This window comes from Tupaia chinensis, unplaced genomic scaffold (assembly GCF_000334495.1).
Source record: "Tupaia chinensis unplaced genomic scaffold, TupChi_1.0 Scaffold000671_2, whole genome shotgun sequence".
Lineage (NCBI taxonomy): Eukaryota > Metazoa > Chordata > Mammalia > Scandentia > Tupaiidae > Tupaia > Tupaia belangeri.
Window position 1 is genome coordinate 143,432 of NW_006160194.1, and position 13,586 is coordinate 157,017.

The 13,586-nt window shown below is 45.7% G+C and overlaps 1 protein-coding gene across 1 annotated transcript in view; it reads left to right on the forward strand.

The window, feature by feature from the left end:
* Nucleotides 1-13,586, forward strand: part of TECPR2 (tectonin beta-propeller repeat containing 2) — a 128,704-nt gene that overhangs the window by 87,589 nt on the left and 27,529 nt on the right. Inside the window, 1 exon segment of the mRNA XM_014592218.2 lies at nucleotides 10,282-10,430. Coding sequence (XP_014447704.1) covers nucleotides 10,282-10,430 — 149 coding nt within the window.

Consider the following 13,586-nt stretch of genomic DNA (forward strand, 5'->3'; position numbering starts at 1 on the left):
TTGGAGAGATTTTCACTGTAGGGCGCGTGCGCTCGCCAGACAGACAGAGAGAGACAGAGAGACAGAAAGAGAGAAATCACCCCCCAGGGGGGATGGTCACGCCGCAATCCCTTCTCCTCCATTCTCCTCTCGGGATCTTGGGCACGCATGCACACGCGCCCGGCGTGAGTTTTAAGCCACCGGGTCCGGGACACGAACCACGGTCTACTACGTGGGAGTCCAGCGACATAGCCATTACGCTAACTGCTGGTTCCCCTTCTAGCATTTCTTGAGCATCCTGAGAGAATGAAGCGAGTCCAGGGTTGGTGGGCAGTTTTGTGTTAGATTGAGGGAGGTGTGCGAGTCACAGCAGAAGGGGTGCTGGCCTTCGCTGGGTCAGGGTGGAAGGTGGCAGGCAGCAGGCCAGGGGCACCGGGTGCTCTGTTGGGCTGTGGTCTGCAGCTGTGGGACAGCCACCTGGGTCCTCAGATCTTCCTGTCTGCCATTCACGTCTCTTGGCATAGCCTAGAACTTCCTTGCCTGGGTGCTTCCTTCAGTCGGTGCCCCCATCGTGACGCTTTCCCATCGCAACACTTGGCCCTGTGCGCCCAGGGCACCCTGCTCTGACCTCTGTGATTCCAGCCCGACCGCTCTGTGGCTAGACGTCTGCCTGTGGAGGCCAAGGGGCTTCACAGGCAGGACCGGGTGCTTGGCACAGAGTCAGCCAGGGAGGAGTGGGAGTGCCAGGGGGTTAGTGTTTCCTCCATTTCCAGTCATCCTTGGATGCTGTCTTCATCTTATACTTAGCTTTGTTACCAGTAGAAAAAAATGAAACTACCTGATGTGGGTACAAGATGTCGTCACACACGTCTCCCTCCCTGTTTGGAAATGTCTTAACTCCTGCTCCAGGTTAGCCTGCCTGGGCCATGACACAGGAGAAGACCATAGGTTTGAAAGAGCTGTTCGGATATGGGGTTTACAAGTGTTCTGATGTTGAAGACGTGAAACCAAAGGCGGTAGCAGCCAGCCTCGCTAATGTGATCATATCCCACATGGCCAACAAGGGTTCGAGTCCTGGACTCATCAGCTTGAAACTCTTGCTTGGTGCTTGTGCACGCATGCCCAAAATCCCAAGAGGAGAAAGGTTTGCGGTGTGGCCATCTCCCCGGGGGTGGGGGTGATTTCTCACTTTGTATCTCTTTCCGGCAAGCTCACACACCCTATAGCTAAAATACTCTCAAATAAGTAAATAAACAGCTTTTCTCTTCTTTTCGTCTCTGTAACAATGACCAAGTCAATTGCTGCATTAAAGATTAAATTGAGAGGGAACCAGCAGTTAGCGTAATGGCTATGTTGCTGGACTCCCACGTAGTCGACCGCGGTTCGCGTCCCGGACCCAGTGGCTTAAAACTCACGCCGGGTGCGTGTGCGTGCGTGCCCAAGATTCCGAGAGGAGAAGGGATTGCATGTGGCCATCCCCCCTGGGGGGTGATTTCTTGCTTTCTGTCTCTTGTCTCTGTCTTCCAGGCCAGCACATGCGCCCTATAGCAAAAACCTCTCCAAAAAAAAAGAATAACTCCTCTTCATCCACACACAGTTCAATGGAAATGTCTGATAAAGAATTTAGAACATTCATAATGGCAAAGCTAACAGAGATGGAAGAGAAGAGAGACAATGAATTATGGAAGAGGCAGGAGAAAGGAGCTGATGAGTTCCAGGAGGGGAGGAAATTCTTGCAAGATCTAAAAGAGGAATTCCACACTTTAAAAAAGAATCAAATGGACCTATTAGAGATGAAGGCTATAATATAGGAAGTCAAAATTTCCCTTGGAAGTCTTAAAAGCATACTAGATCATATAGAAAATAGAATCTCAGACGTAGAAGAAAAAATTGCTGGCCTAGAAAAATCCACCACAGAAGCTGAGAAAATTGCCCCAAAAAATGAGAGTAATATACGAGAAATACTAGATACCATCAAACGTCTAAACATCCATATAATTGGTATCCCAGAAGGCGAAGAGACTCATAAGGGCATTGATAATCTACTCCATGAAATCCTACAAGAAAACTTTCCAAACCTAGAGAGGCACTCAGAGATCTAATCCCAAGAAATATAAAGGACCCCAAATTGAATCAATCCAAGGTCTTCTCCAAGACATATAATAGCCAGATTGACCAAGACCACAGACAGAAACAAGATACTAAGATTGGCAAGAGAAAAACATCAAGTTACCTACAAAGGATATCCCATCAGGCTAACAGCGGACCTCTCATCGGAACTGATACAAGCGAGGAAAGAATGAGAAAACATATTCAAAGTGTTAAGGGAAAAGTAATTTAAACCAAGAATATTGTACCTGGCAAGATTATCCTTCATATGGGAGGAAAAGACAAGAACATTCTCAGATAAACAAAACCTGAAAGAATTTACTAACACCAGACCAGATCTCCAAGAAGTTCTCAAAGGAGTGCTATACCAGGAAAATTAAATACAGACACACAGAAATAAGAGTTCAGGAACTAAGGAAATGGACAGCTTAATGGTAGGGACAAGTCTGGAGTTGAATGTTATATCCCAGAATTCAATTGGGAAGATCGAACCACAACAGAAGATAAAGTATACAAGACTGAACTGGTGAAATAGCATTTTATGACTTTTGACTAAAACATTGCTGATTTTCTTCTAGGCTTTGTTTTCCTGTTTTAGGGATTTTTATCCTGTCTTGAGCTGTCGATGGGTTCATGTACCTACTATTTGAAGAGAATCCTAACCTGTTTCCTGGCTTTAAGTTCTAAGCAAATTTCCTTAGCATTTCTTTGATTTATTAAGGTTAAAACTGCTTTTCTTGAAATTAGCAGCAGAACTTGCTATTGAAAGTAGTTAGATTAGGGACCAGAGGTTGGCGTAATGGCTATGTTGCTGGACTCCCATGTAGTCGAACACGGTGGCTTAAATTCATGCTGGTCATGAGCGCATGCGTGCTCAAGATCCTGAGAGGAGAATGGAGGAGAAGGGATTGCAACGGGGCCATCCCCCCTGGGGGGTGATTTCTCGCTTTCTGTCTCTATGTCTCTCCCTGTCTTTCTGGTGAGCGCATGTGCCCTATAGCAAAATAAGTAAATAAAGTAGTTAGATTATGTAAGAAATTGTGTGATCAATAAAATGTGGGGGGGAAAGGAATGGAAAACAACTATAGATACCAGAGATAGTGTGGGAAAGGGCAGAGGGTCAGAAATAAGGGTAAAAAAATATAGAAATGGAAAATTATTGACGATAACATGCATGATTGCGTGATTAAGCCACTATGCAGTATGTTCTGGATGGGAAATCACATTTTGTATGCTGTGATGATGCCTAGGGAATGAATGTAAATTAATTTTCAAAAATGTTTCAGGCGGGAACCAGCAGTTAGCGTAATGGCTATGTCGCTGGACTCCCACGTAGTCAACCACGGTTCGCGTCCTGGACCCGGTGGCTTAGAACTCACACCTGGCACGTGTGCATGCATGCCCAAGATCCCAAGAGGAGAATGGAGGAGAAGGGATTGCGATGTGACCATCCCCCCTGGGGGGTGATTTCTCGCTTTCTGTCTCTCTGCCTCTCTCTGTCTGTCTGGCAAGCGCACGCGCCCTATAGCAAAAAAAACCTCTCAAAAAAAAAAAGTTTCGGAAAAAAAGGTCATGGAAATACGTATAATGGGAAAATTATGTATGAATTTCAAAAAGGTTTTGTACCAAAATAAATTTATACTGTAACTGTAAAATTAAAAAAAAACTAAGAAAATTTAAACATTTAATTATTAAAAAAAAAAGATTAAATTGAGAGAATTCTGAAATTAAATGACTGACTCCTCAGCCCAGTTGTAGAGGCCAAAGATGAATTTCACAGTGATTCATTACAATCCTAGTTTTTGGAAGAACATTTGCATCATTTAGCAGGTATTTTAGATGCTTGTAACATCTAGCTGCCCAGCACACATGAATATGCGTGTGTCAGGCAGGAGTGTTGAGCAAACTGATGCGATTTGTAATGTGACTCCTCCGGTTGCAGCATCTAGCGGAGCAGTATTCAGTGTCAGTTTGTGCCTTCAGGTAACAAATAGGATTACGTTATACAGTGGTTCAAGCAGGAAAATATTTTATAAATAGCGTAACCCCAAATAAATGTAACCTTTTTGGTCCTAAGATATTTTAATTAAAATAAACCCTAAAGGGAGAATGTCTGCTTTGTTGAATAAAATAATTTTTTAAAAATGCTTTTTTAGTTGGCAGAAATAAAAGCAAAAGAGAGAAGGGAATAACATTTCAGGGAGCCCATGTTAGGCTGGGCTGTCTTTAGTGACATGCCCGATGTCAGCCACTTGGTACAGTGAGCAGAAACGCCTGCCCGTGAAGCCATTGTCCCCCATCCTCTCAGGACGTGTGCTGCAGATGGTAGCTACCGGTCCTGCCTGCGTCGTTCTGCGTCTGCAGCCGGGGACGGCTGAAAGGGTGCCGGTCTGTCTGCTTTATGTTTCCGTTCAGAAGTAACAGGTGACTTCTGCTCCTCGCCATTGTCAGAGATAGTCATGGGCCACACCAAATTCCAAGAGAATGCCAAGGAGCCCTGGGTGTTTGGGAAGGCCAGTAGTGTCTGTCACCATCTCTCAACTGTCCTTGGGAACAGCCTTCTGCACTCAGGCAGTCAGCTGGGACTCTGGAGAGCAGTGACAAGAAAGCTGCAGAACACCCTTCGGTCTAACTCTTTCTTTCTTTCTTCTTGCTGTAGGGTGCATGTGCTGACCAGAGAGTGAAAGTGAAAAGCAAACACACTGTGGATGGCCACCTTACAGTCCCTTCTCCTCCAGGCTCCTCTTGGGATGTTGGGCACTCACACACATGCTCCTGGTGTGTTTTTCAAGCTACCAGGTTCAAGACTTGAACTGTGCATTTGGCCACATGGGATCCAGCTACTTTAACCACTGTGCCACCTGACTGGCCCCCAGTTTAACTTTTTCATTTTTGACCTGTCTCTTCAGTTCAGAATCAGCTGGTGTATATATTCTAGAAGCTTTTTCATATTTTTTCTAGAAGAACATTCACCTTGTGATAAGAGCACCATATTCTGGGGACCAGCAGTTGGCATAATGGCCGTGTCATTGGACTCCCATATGCTCGACTGTTTGAGCTGTTTGAGCCCCAGACCCCGTGGCTTAAACTCACACCAGGTGCATGTGCATGCATGCCCAAGATCCCGAAAGTAGAATGGAGACGAGATTGTGGCGTGGCCATCCTCCCGGGGGATGATTTCTCACTTTCTGTCTCTCTCTGTTTCTGTCTTTCTGGCTCTGGGGTGCCCTTTAGCAAAAGCCTCTCCAAAAAAAAAAGGCACCATATCCTGTCAGTAGTGTTGTCATCTACTGTGTCATCATCTACGGCTGATATATTGGCCCACTGTATTTTGCCACCTTGTTTCTGTCACATGACCCTGTTGTGAGGGCAGGTCGAAAACTCTACTGTAAAGATGTTTTGTTTTGTTTTGTTTTTAATTTTTTTAATTTAAATTTATTTGTTTACGTGCATCATTACAGCATACAAAATGAGATTTTCCATCCAGAGTACACTGTATATTGTCTCAATCAAGCACATCAACATACATGCTATTGTCAACAAATAATTTTCCATTTCTTGTTTCCTGAATGTTTTGCTTTTTTCCCCCCATCCTTGATTCCCTCTTACCCTCTGCCATTTCCCACTCTCTTCCCACACTGTCTCTGGTATCTGTGTTTACTTTCTATACTGTTTTTCCCCCATTTTTTATTGAATTACTAAAGATCTTAATTAATCTAAATGTTTTCATAGTAAACACAGCTGATATATACATTTCCATGAACACAAGTCTAACTTTAGGCATCCTATAAAGTATCACCTAGCTGGGGCTATATATCTTAACTGTGGTCATCGAATGGATTTTTTTTTTCTGAAACTTTTCTTTTTTTTTGTAACTTAATTTACATTCTCTCCCTAAGCATCATCATAGCATACAAAATGTGATTTCCCATCTAGAATATACTGCATAGTGACTTAATCATGCATATTATTATTTTCTACCCCTCTTTCTGACCCTCTGTCCTTTCCCACCCTCTTCTCCCACTGTCTCTGGTGTCTACAATTGTTTCTATTCCTTTTCCACCCACGTTGTATTGATCATACAATTTCTTAAATAATCTAATGAACCTGTCAGTCTCATGTACTTTATCTTCTATTCTGGTTCCATTTTTCCTATTAAATTCTGGGATATAATATTCAACTCCAGACTTGTCCCTATGATTAAGCTGGCCACTTTCTTAGTTTTTGAACTCTTCTTTCCGTGTGTCTGTATTTAATTTTCCTGATATAGCACACCCTTGAGAACTTCTTGGAGATCTGGTCTGGTGCTGGTAAATTCTTTCAGGATTTGTTTATCTGAGAATGTTCTTGTCTTTTTCTCCCACATGAAAGATAATCTTGCCGGGTACAGTATTCTCGGCTAAAATTGCCTTTCTCTTAACACTTTGAATATATTTTCCCATTCTTTCCTCGCCCGCATTGTTTCCGATGAGAGATCTGCTGTTAGCCTGATGGGATGTCCTTTGTAGGTAACTTGGTGTTTTTCTTTTGCCAATCTTAGTATCTTGTCTTTGTGGTTTTGGTCAACCTGGCTATAATGTGTCTTGGAGAAGATCTTCTTGGGTTGATTCTATCCTTTGTATTTCTTGCGACTGGATCTTTCTTTTTGTTTCTTTTATTTATTTATTTATTTATTTTTGAGAGGTTTTCACTATAGGGCGCGTGCACTCGCCAGATAGACAGAGAGAGACAGATAGACAGAAAGCGAGAAATCACCCCCTAGAGGGGATGGTCACGCCATAATCCCTTCTCCTCCATTCTCCTCTCGGGATCTTGGGCACGCACACACACAAGCCCGGCGTGAGTTTTAAGCCACGGGGTCCGGGACGCGAACCATGGTCGGCTATGTGGGAGTCCAGCGACATAGCCATTACGCTAACTGCTGGTTCCCACGACTGGATCTTTGAATGCCTCTCTAGGTTTGGAATAGATTATCAATGCCCTTATGGGTCTCTTCACCTTCTGGAATGCCATGTTTGATGGTATCTAGTACTTCTCGCATATTATTCTCAAATTTTTGTGCCATTTTCTCAGTCTTCGTGGTGGATTTTTCTAGGTCAGCAATTTTCTCTTCTGCATCTGAGATTCTATTTTCTGTATGATCTAGTCTGCTTTTAATACCTTCAAGGGAGATTTTGACTTCCTGTGTTATAGACTTCATTTCTAACAGTTCCGTTTAACTCTTTTGTAAAGCGTGTAATTCCTCTTTTAGATCTTGCAAAAATTTCCTCCCCTCCTGGAACTCGTCAACTTCTTTCTCCTTTCTCTTTAGCAGTTCATTGTCTCTCTTCTCTTCCATCTCTGTTAGCTTCGCCATTATGAATGTTCTAAATTCTTTATCAGACATTTCCATGATTTGCATTGAACTGCTTGTGGATGAAGAGGAGTTATTCTTTTCCCTTGGAGGAGAGGTATTTCCTTGCTTTCCCATATTTCTTGTGGTCCTGCCGTGATTTCTTGTCATCTGATGGATGGTGTGTTTCTTTCGAATTCTTGAAGTTCAATCTGGACAAGGAGAGAGCAATGGCGCAGCAGCCTGTAAAGATGTTATTAATTAGCATTTGTTTCTCAGCTGTGTCTATAGTGTACTTAATTTTGACTGATAAACATCTTTTCATATATAATGTTAGAATTCCAGGGAGTCAAGAAATACTGTTAATATTAGTGTAAAAGAAGTCGTCTTTAGGGAAATGCACAAAGGAATAATGACAATTTTCAGTGTAATGGTGATAGTTTTAAGTTGATGTTACAGCTGAAGATTTGTACCAAGGTTCCAGGGAGGCAGAATCTGTGTCTGTGTGTTTTAGTGCATCTGGGTGGCTGTCACCTGATGCAGTGACAAGTGCAAGGACAGCTATCTCCTGGTCGTGCACACAGGCACACACGTACATGCAGTCTGTGCAGTCTCCATACATCCCTTCCTCAGCCACTGTCAACTCCTATGGTGGCACCACCTTTCGCTCTATACTTTCAAGTCAGAATGGCTCATCAAAATAAAACTTCTCTTCAAAACATTGTTAAGAAAATGAAAAAGCAAGCCGTGAACTGGGTTCTCCTCCCCTCCCCTCCCCCGCTCCCTCCCCCCCTCTCTCTGTCTCTCTCTCTCTCTCTCTCTCTATATATATATATATATACACACACACACACACGTATATATACATACATATATATATATATATATACACCTACATACACACATGCATATATTATGTGTGTGTGTATATACACACACACTTATGTGTATATAAAGCTCAGTTTTGTGAATGGGTGAAAGACTTGAACAGCCACTTTGCAAAAGAAGATATACAGAAGCCCCAAAGGCACATTAAAAGATTCTCAATGTCGGGGCCGGCAAGTGGCATGGCGGTTAAAGGCGCTGGACTCCCACATGGCCAACCATGGTTCAAGTCTTGGACCTGATGGCTTGCTTCTCTCTCTCTCTCTCTCTCTCTCTCTCTCTCTCTGTCTCTCTCTGATCAAACTGGAAAATAATAATGATAATAAAATAAAGTTAAAACAAAATAATTCTTTTAAAAAAAAAAGATTCTCAATGTCTTTCATAGGCTGGAAAAGGCCAATTAAAACCTTGACGAGGTACAGCCTCAACTTCTAGGCTGGCCGCCGTGGAAAAGGCATCCACCTTAATGTGAGGCCGGGGCCGCCAGCACGTGTGCACTGCTGGTGGGCACGTAAGGTACAGCTGGGGGACACTGACTGTTTCTTTAGAATCGAGGCACATGATCTACCCTGTGGGCCAGCAGCTCCTCTCCAGGATGTTCATTGACTCCAGGAAAGCAACACATGTTCACAAAGCCCTCTGCGAGAAGGACCACAGCAGCTTTACACCCGAGGGCAAAAAGAGACGGCCCAGATGCTCACCCACCATGGCCAACTGACCTTGGCAACCAACTTCCCCACGTGCAGTGGAACACCACTGAGCGGAGGGGGCCGCCACAGGTGGCTCTCGCTCCTGCTGTGCTAAGGGGAGGCTGGACGCAGGAGCGTGGCCCTCTGCTTGCGAAACTGCGGGACAGACTGAGCTAGCCTGTGGGGCAGAAACCAGCATGGTGGTGGCCTCTGGGTAGGGGGCATTGGCTGGAAGGGACTTGGCGGCACATTAAGGGTGATGCAGATGTTCTCTATCTTGATAGGGTGTGGCGGCTCAGGTATATCAATTCTTCAGAACTCATTTCGAATTTGCGTTTGCATTTCGTTGTATGGAAAGGCTCAGAGGTCAGAGTTGCTGGGACAGAGCAGCCAGGCTGAGCTGGTTCCAAGCTAGATCCACCCACCCTGTATCTCCTGGCTCAGCCACCTTCTGCCCATGTAATCGTGGGCAGACCTCCTCTCGGCCAAGTCCCAGAGGCCTCGTGTGTGATGCGGATAGTAACGGCCACGCTTTGTCATGCTGCGGCTTGGAATAAAGCGGTCAGACTTAGCCGCGAGCCGGGGCTGCTGCCCTTTTTGCCAGAGAGACTATTGTCAAATGTCATTTCTTTGTAAAGGCTCTTCCGGGAGCAGCAGATGGTATAATGGTTACATTGCTGGACTCCACATGGTCAACTGCATCTCTAGTCCTGGACTTGGCAGCCTAAACTCAACGCCAGACACATGTGCGTTTGCGCCCAAGATCCCAAGAGGAGATTGAAGGAGGAGGGATTGTGTAGCCATTCCCCCGGTGGGGGGGGGATTTCTCGCTGTCTCTCCAGCCAGTGCACACACCCTGTAGCAAAAATCTCTTATAATAAGTTTATTTAACAAAGAAAAGCATGAAATTGAAGGTTCTTTGGGAGACATAGGTAATTCATTTTAATCCTAATTAGGATCAAGAATGAGTCCCGATCCTGTGTGTCTGACGAGGCCAGTGGTGGGACCCACGCTGAGGGATTTCCAGTGCTTGGTGTTCAGGGCATAGTGCTGATGTGCCCCCTGGAAGGGGGCCTGGCTGGGGCAGCACAGCAGGGGCAGCATGGCCGGAGGCCTTCACAGCCCTCCCCCGCCAAGTGCGCACTCCCAGTGCAGAAGGGCTGGGACAGATCAGGTGACTTGACCAGTGTAGCCTGAAGTGTAAAGTCAAAGTTCACAGAGTAAATGAACTATTAGTCATCTCACAGAAGACATAATCATGGTGTGTCCTTGTGCCTTCGTCTGTAGGAGCTGTACAGCTGACCAGCCTGGCATGTGGGAATCAGCACGTCTGGGCCTGCGACTCCAGGGGTGGGGTTTACTTCCGTGTAGGAACCCAGCCTCTAAATCCCAGTCTGATGCTTCCAGCCTGGATAACCATCGAGCCACCAGTGCAGGTAAGCAGACACCAACGGTAGGCGCTTGCTCCTCCGTGTGACAGAGGTCGTCCTGGTCAAGGACCACGGCTGCCTCTCCAGGCCCCCAGCCTGGTGTGGGGAGGCAGGGTATGCTCAAGGTCGGCATCCCCAGCTTGCGTTTTGAGATGAGTGAAGCTCAGAGCTGAGTGCATTTATTAGAGATGATCTGAGCCAACACTTACATGTTTTCCATTTCAAAGTAAAATTATTTTGTTTATGAATTTTTACAAAAATGAACATTAATTTAAAAAAAATTAAATACCCTGGGGACCAGCAGGGGGCGTGGTGGTTAAGGTGCTGGACACTCCCACATGACTGACCACGGTTCAAGTCCCAGAACTGGTGGCTTGCTTTCTCACTTTCCTTCTCTCGCTCCCTGTGTCTCTTTCTGGTCAAATTAAAATAAAATGAATGAATAAATAAATAATTAATTCTTTAAAAAAAATGAAACACCCTGAAGTATAAGAAGGAAATAAAGTCACTTAAAGCCTTGTTGTGGAGGTGCTCTACTACCCGCATTTTCTGAGTGCCTTCGCACACTGGGCGCGTGAAGTCCAGACCTCCCTGGGCTCGCTGCAGTGCACAGTGCGCTGTGGAGTTTTGTCCTTCTGGCTGTCCCCCCTCAAGTCACAAGCAGAAATCTGTGTGGTTACCCGTCAAGATCTGATAGGCTCGGTTCCTATGCTAACATTTCTGTTAAAGTGTGTAATCAGGGGCTGTGATTTAATGGGTTACTTGCTCAGACTCCTGCTGGTCTCCATTTTGCAACAGAGTTGCCATGTGCTAAGGCAGCAGTAGGGTGGGGGAGTGGTTAGTCCTTCATCAGAGAATCCCTAAATGGAGACAGGGAAGAAAGCAAGAGGTCGGGTGAATGTCTGCTTCCATGACTGTCACCACATCGGGCTTTGTGAGCCCTCAGGAATGAGGGACAGAGAAAGGGACAAGGTGCAGGGCTGGTGACAGCAGCACCATCCTGCTCATCTGACCTGGGGTGTGGTGTGAGATCCTACAGTAGCACTCAGGGTCTGGTCCAGGGTTCTGTATGGACCGCTGGTTAGCCACGTTAGCCACAAAGGAGCTCCATGTCCTGGTTGTTGGAGCTTCCTCATTGACAGGGCACGGGGAGACGAATGTCAGTGGGCAGGTCCCAAGTCACGAGGTAGCGCAAGCAGGAGGTTAGGCACGGTGCCCCCTTCCTCTGCACACAGGGGCACAGTGCAGTCGGCCCACCCCACCGAGAGGCACGTTCACCCCTAGGTAGCACGAGCAGGAGGTTAGGCACGGTGCCCCCTTCCTCTGCACACAGGGGCACAGTGCAGTCGGCCCACCCCACCGAGAGGCACGTTCACCCCTAGGTAGCACGAGCAGGAGGTTAGGCACGATGCCCCCTTCCTCTGCACACAGGGGCACAGTGCAGTCGGCCCACCCCACCGAGAGGCACGTTCACCCCTGCATGCAGGGATGTTGGAAGGCAAGCCGACTTATGCTTCATTTCACTGTTGTTCTTGTACCCTGTGGTGTCCATACCCAGGGGGACTCCTTTGGTATGTCGTTGTCAACGTGTTCCTTTGTTTGTTTGTTTGTTTTTGTTTGTTTGTTTGTTTTATTCTAACAACATTATGAGACTTCTTTACTTTTTTCCTTTTTTTAATTTGTCAGAGGGCACACGCTCACCTAAGATACAGAAAAGCAATGACCATGAGGATGGCCATTCCGCAGTCTCTTCTCAATCTCGCCCTCCTTTTGGAATTTTAGTCACACACGCACTTGACTTGTTTCTCAAGCAGCCGGGTCCAAGACGTGAACCACATTTGGCCATGTGGGATCCAGCTGCCTTAACCATTAGTCCACCAGCTGGCTCTCTAGTATTTCTTTTTTGTTTCTTTTTTTTTTAGAGAATTTTTGTTATAGGGTATGTGTACTTGCTGGAAAGACAGAGAGACAGAAAGTGAGAAATCACCCCCCAGGAGGGATGGCCATGCCCCAGTCCCTTCTCTGTTTTCCTATCAGGATTTTGGGCATGCCCACACATGTACCTAGTGTTAGTTTCAAGTCACTGGGTCGAGGATTCAGACCACAGTGGGCCTTGTGGCAATCCAGCACCTTAACCACTATACCTCCTGTTGGCCCCTATTTCTTTTCTTTTTTTTTTTTTTTTTTTAAGATTTATTTATTTGATTTTATTTGTTTTTATTATGTTTTTAATTTGACAAGAGAGAGAGAAAGAGCAAGTGAGAAAGTAAGACACCAGGTCTTGGACTCTAACTGTGGTTGGCCCTGTGGGAGTCCAGCGCCTTAACCACCACACCACCTTCAGCCCCATGCCCCTATTCCTTTTAATAGTTAAAACTTACTATGAAATTCTTCCTTTCACAGTATACAACTTAGTGGGTTTTAGTGTATTCACAAAGTCGTGCAATAGTTACTGCTAACTAATTCCAGAACATTGTATTACCCCCAAAAGAACCCTCGCCCATTAGCAGTCACTTCCTTTCCTCCCAGCCCCTGGCAGCCACTGGCCTACTTTCTACCTCTGTAGATTTGCTTGCTCTGGACATTTCGCGTTAACGGGATCGTACAGCGTATAGCCTTTTCTGTCCCATGTCTTTCACAGTAGTGTGTTCAGTTTATGCACATGGTGGTCGCACGTAGCAGTTCTTCATCTCCTTTCGTGAGTGAATAGCACCATCGTATGGTAGACCAGGTTGTCTGTTCATTACTTGATGGATATTTGGTGGTTTCTCCTTGGCTACTATGAATATGTAATGCTGCTGTGAGCATTTGTGTAGCGTCTCTGAAGATGTACGTTTTCAATTCTGATGGGGATATAGACACCTGTAAGTAAATCCAGGGTCATATGGCGATTATACACTTAGTGTTTTAAGAAGCTCCCTGTTGGGGCCAGAAAGTGGCATGACGATTAAGGTACTAGACTCCTGCATGGCCGACCGTGGTTAGAGCCCCAGACCGAGTGGCTTGAAAAATTATGCCAGTCATGTGTGCGTATGTGCCCAAAGTCCTAGGAGGAGAATGGAGGAGAAGATATTGCAGTGTGGCATCTCCTTGGGGGTAGTTTCCCACTTCTCTCCCTTTCTCTGTCCCTCTCCTTCAAGTGCAACCCACCCCCCCACCCCA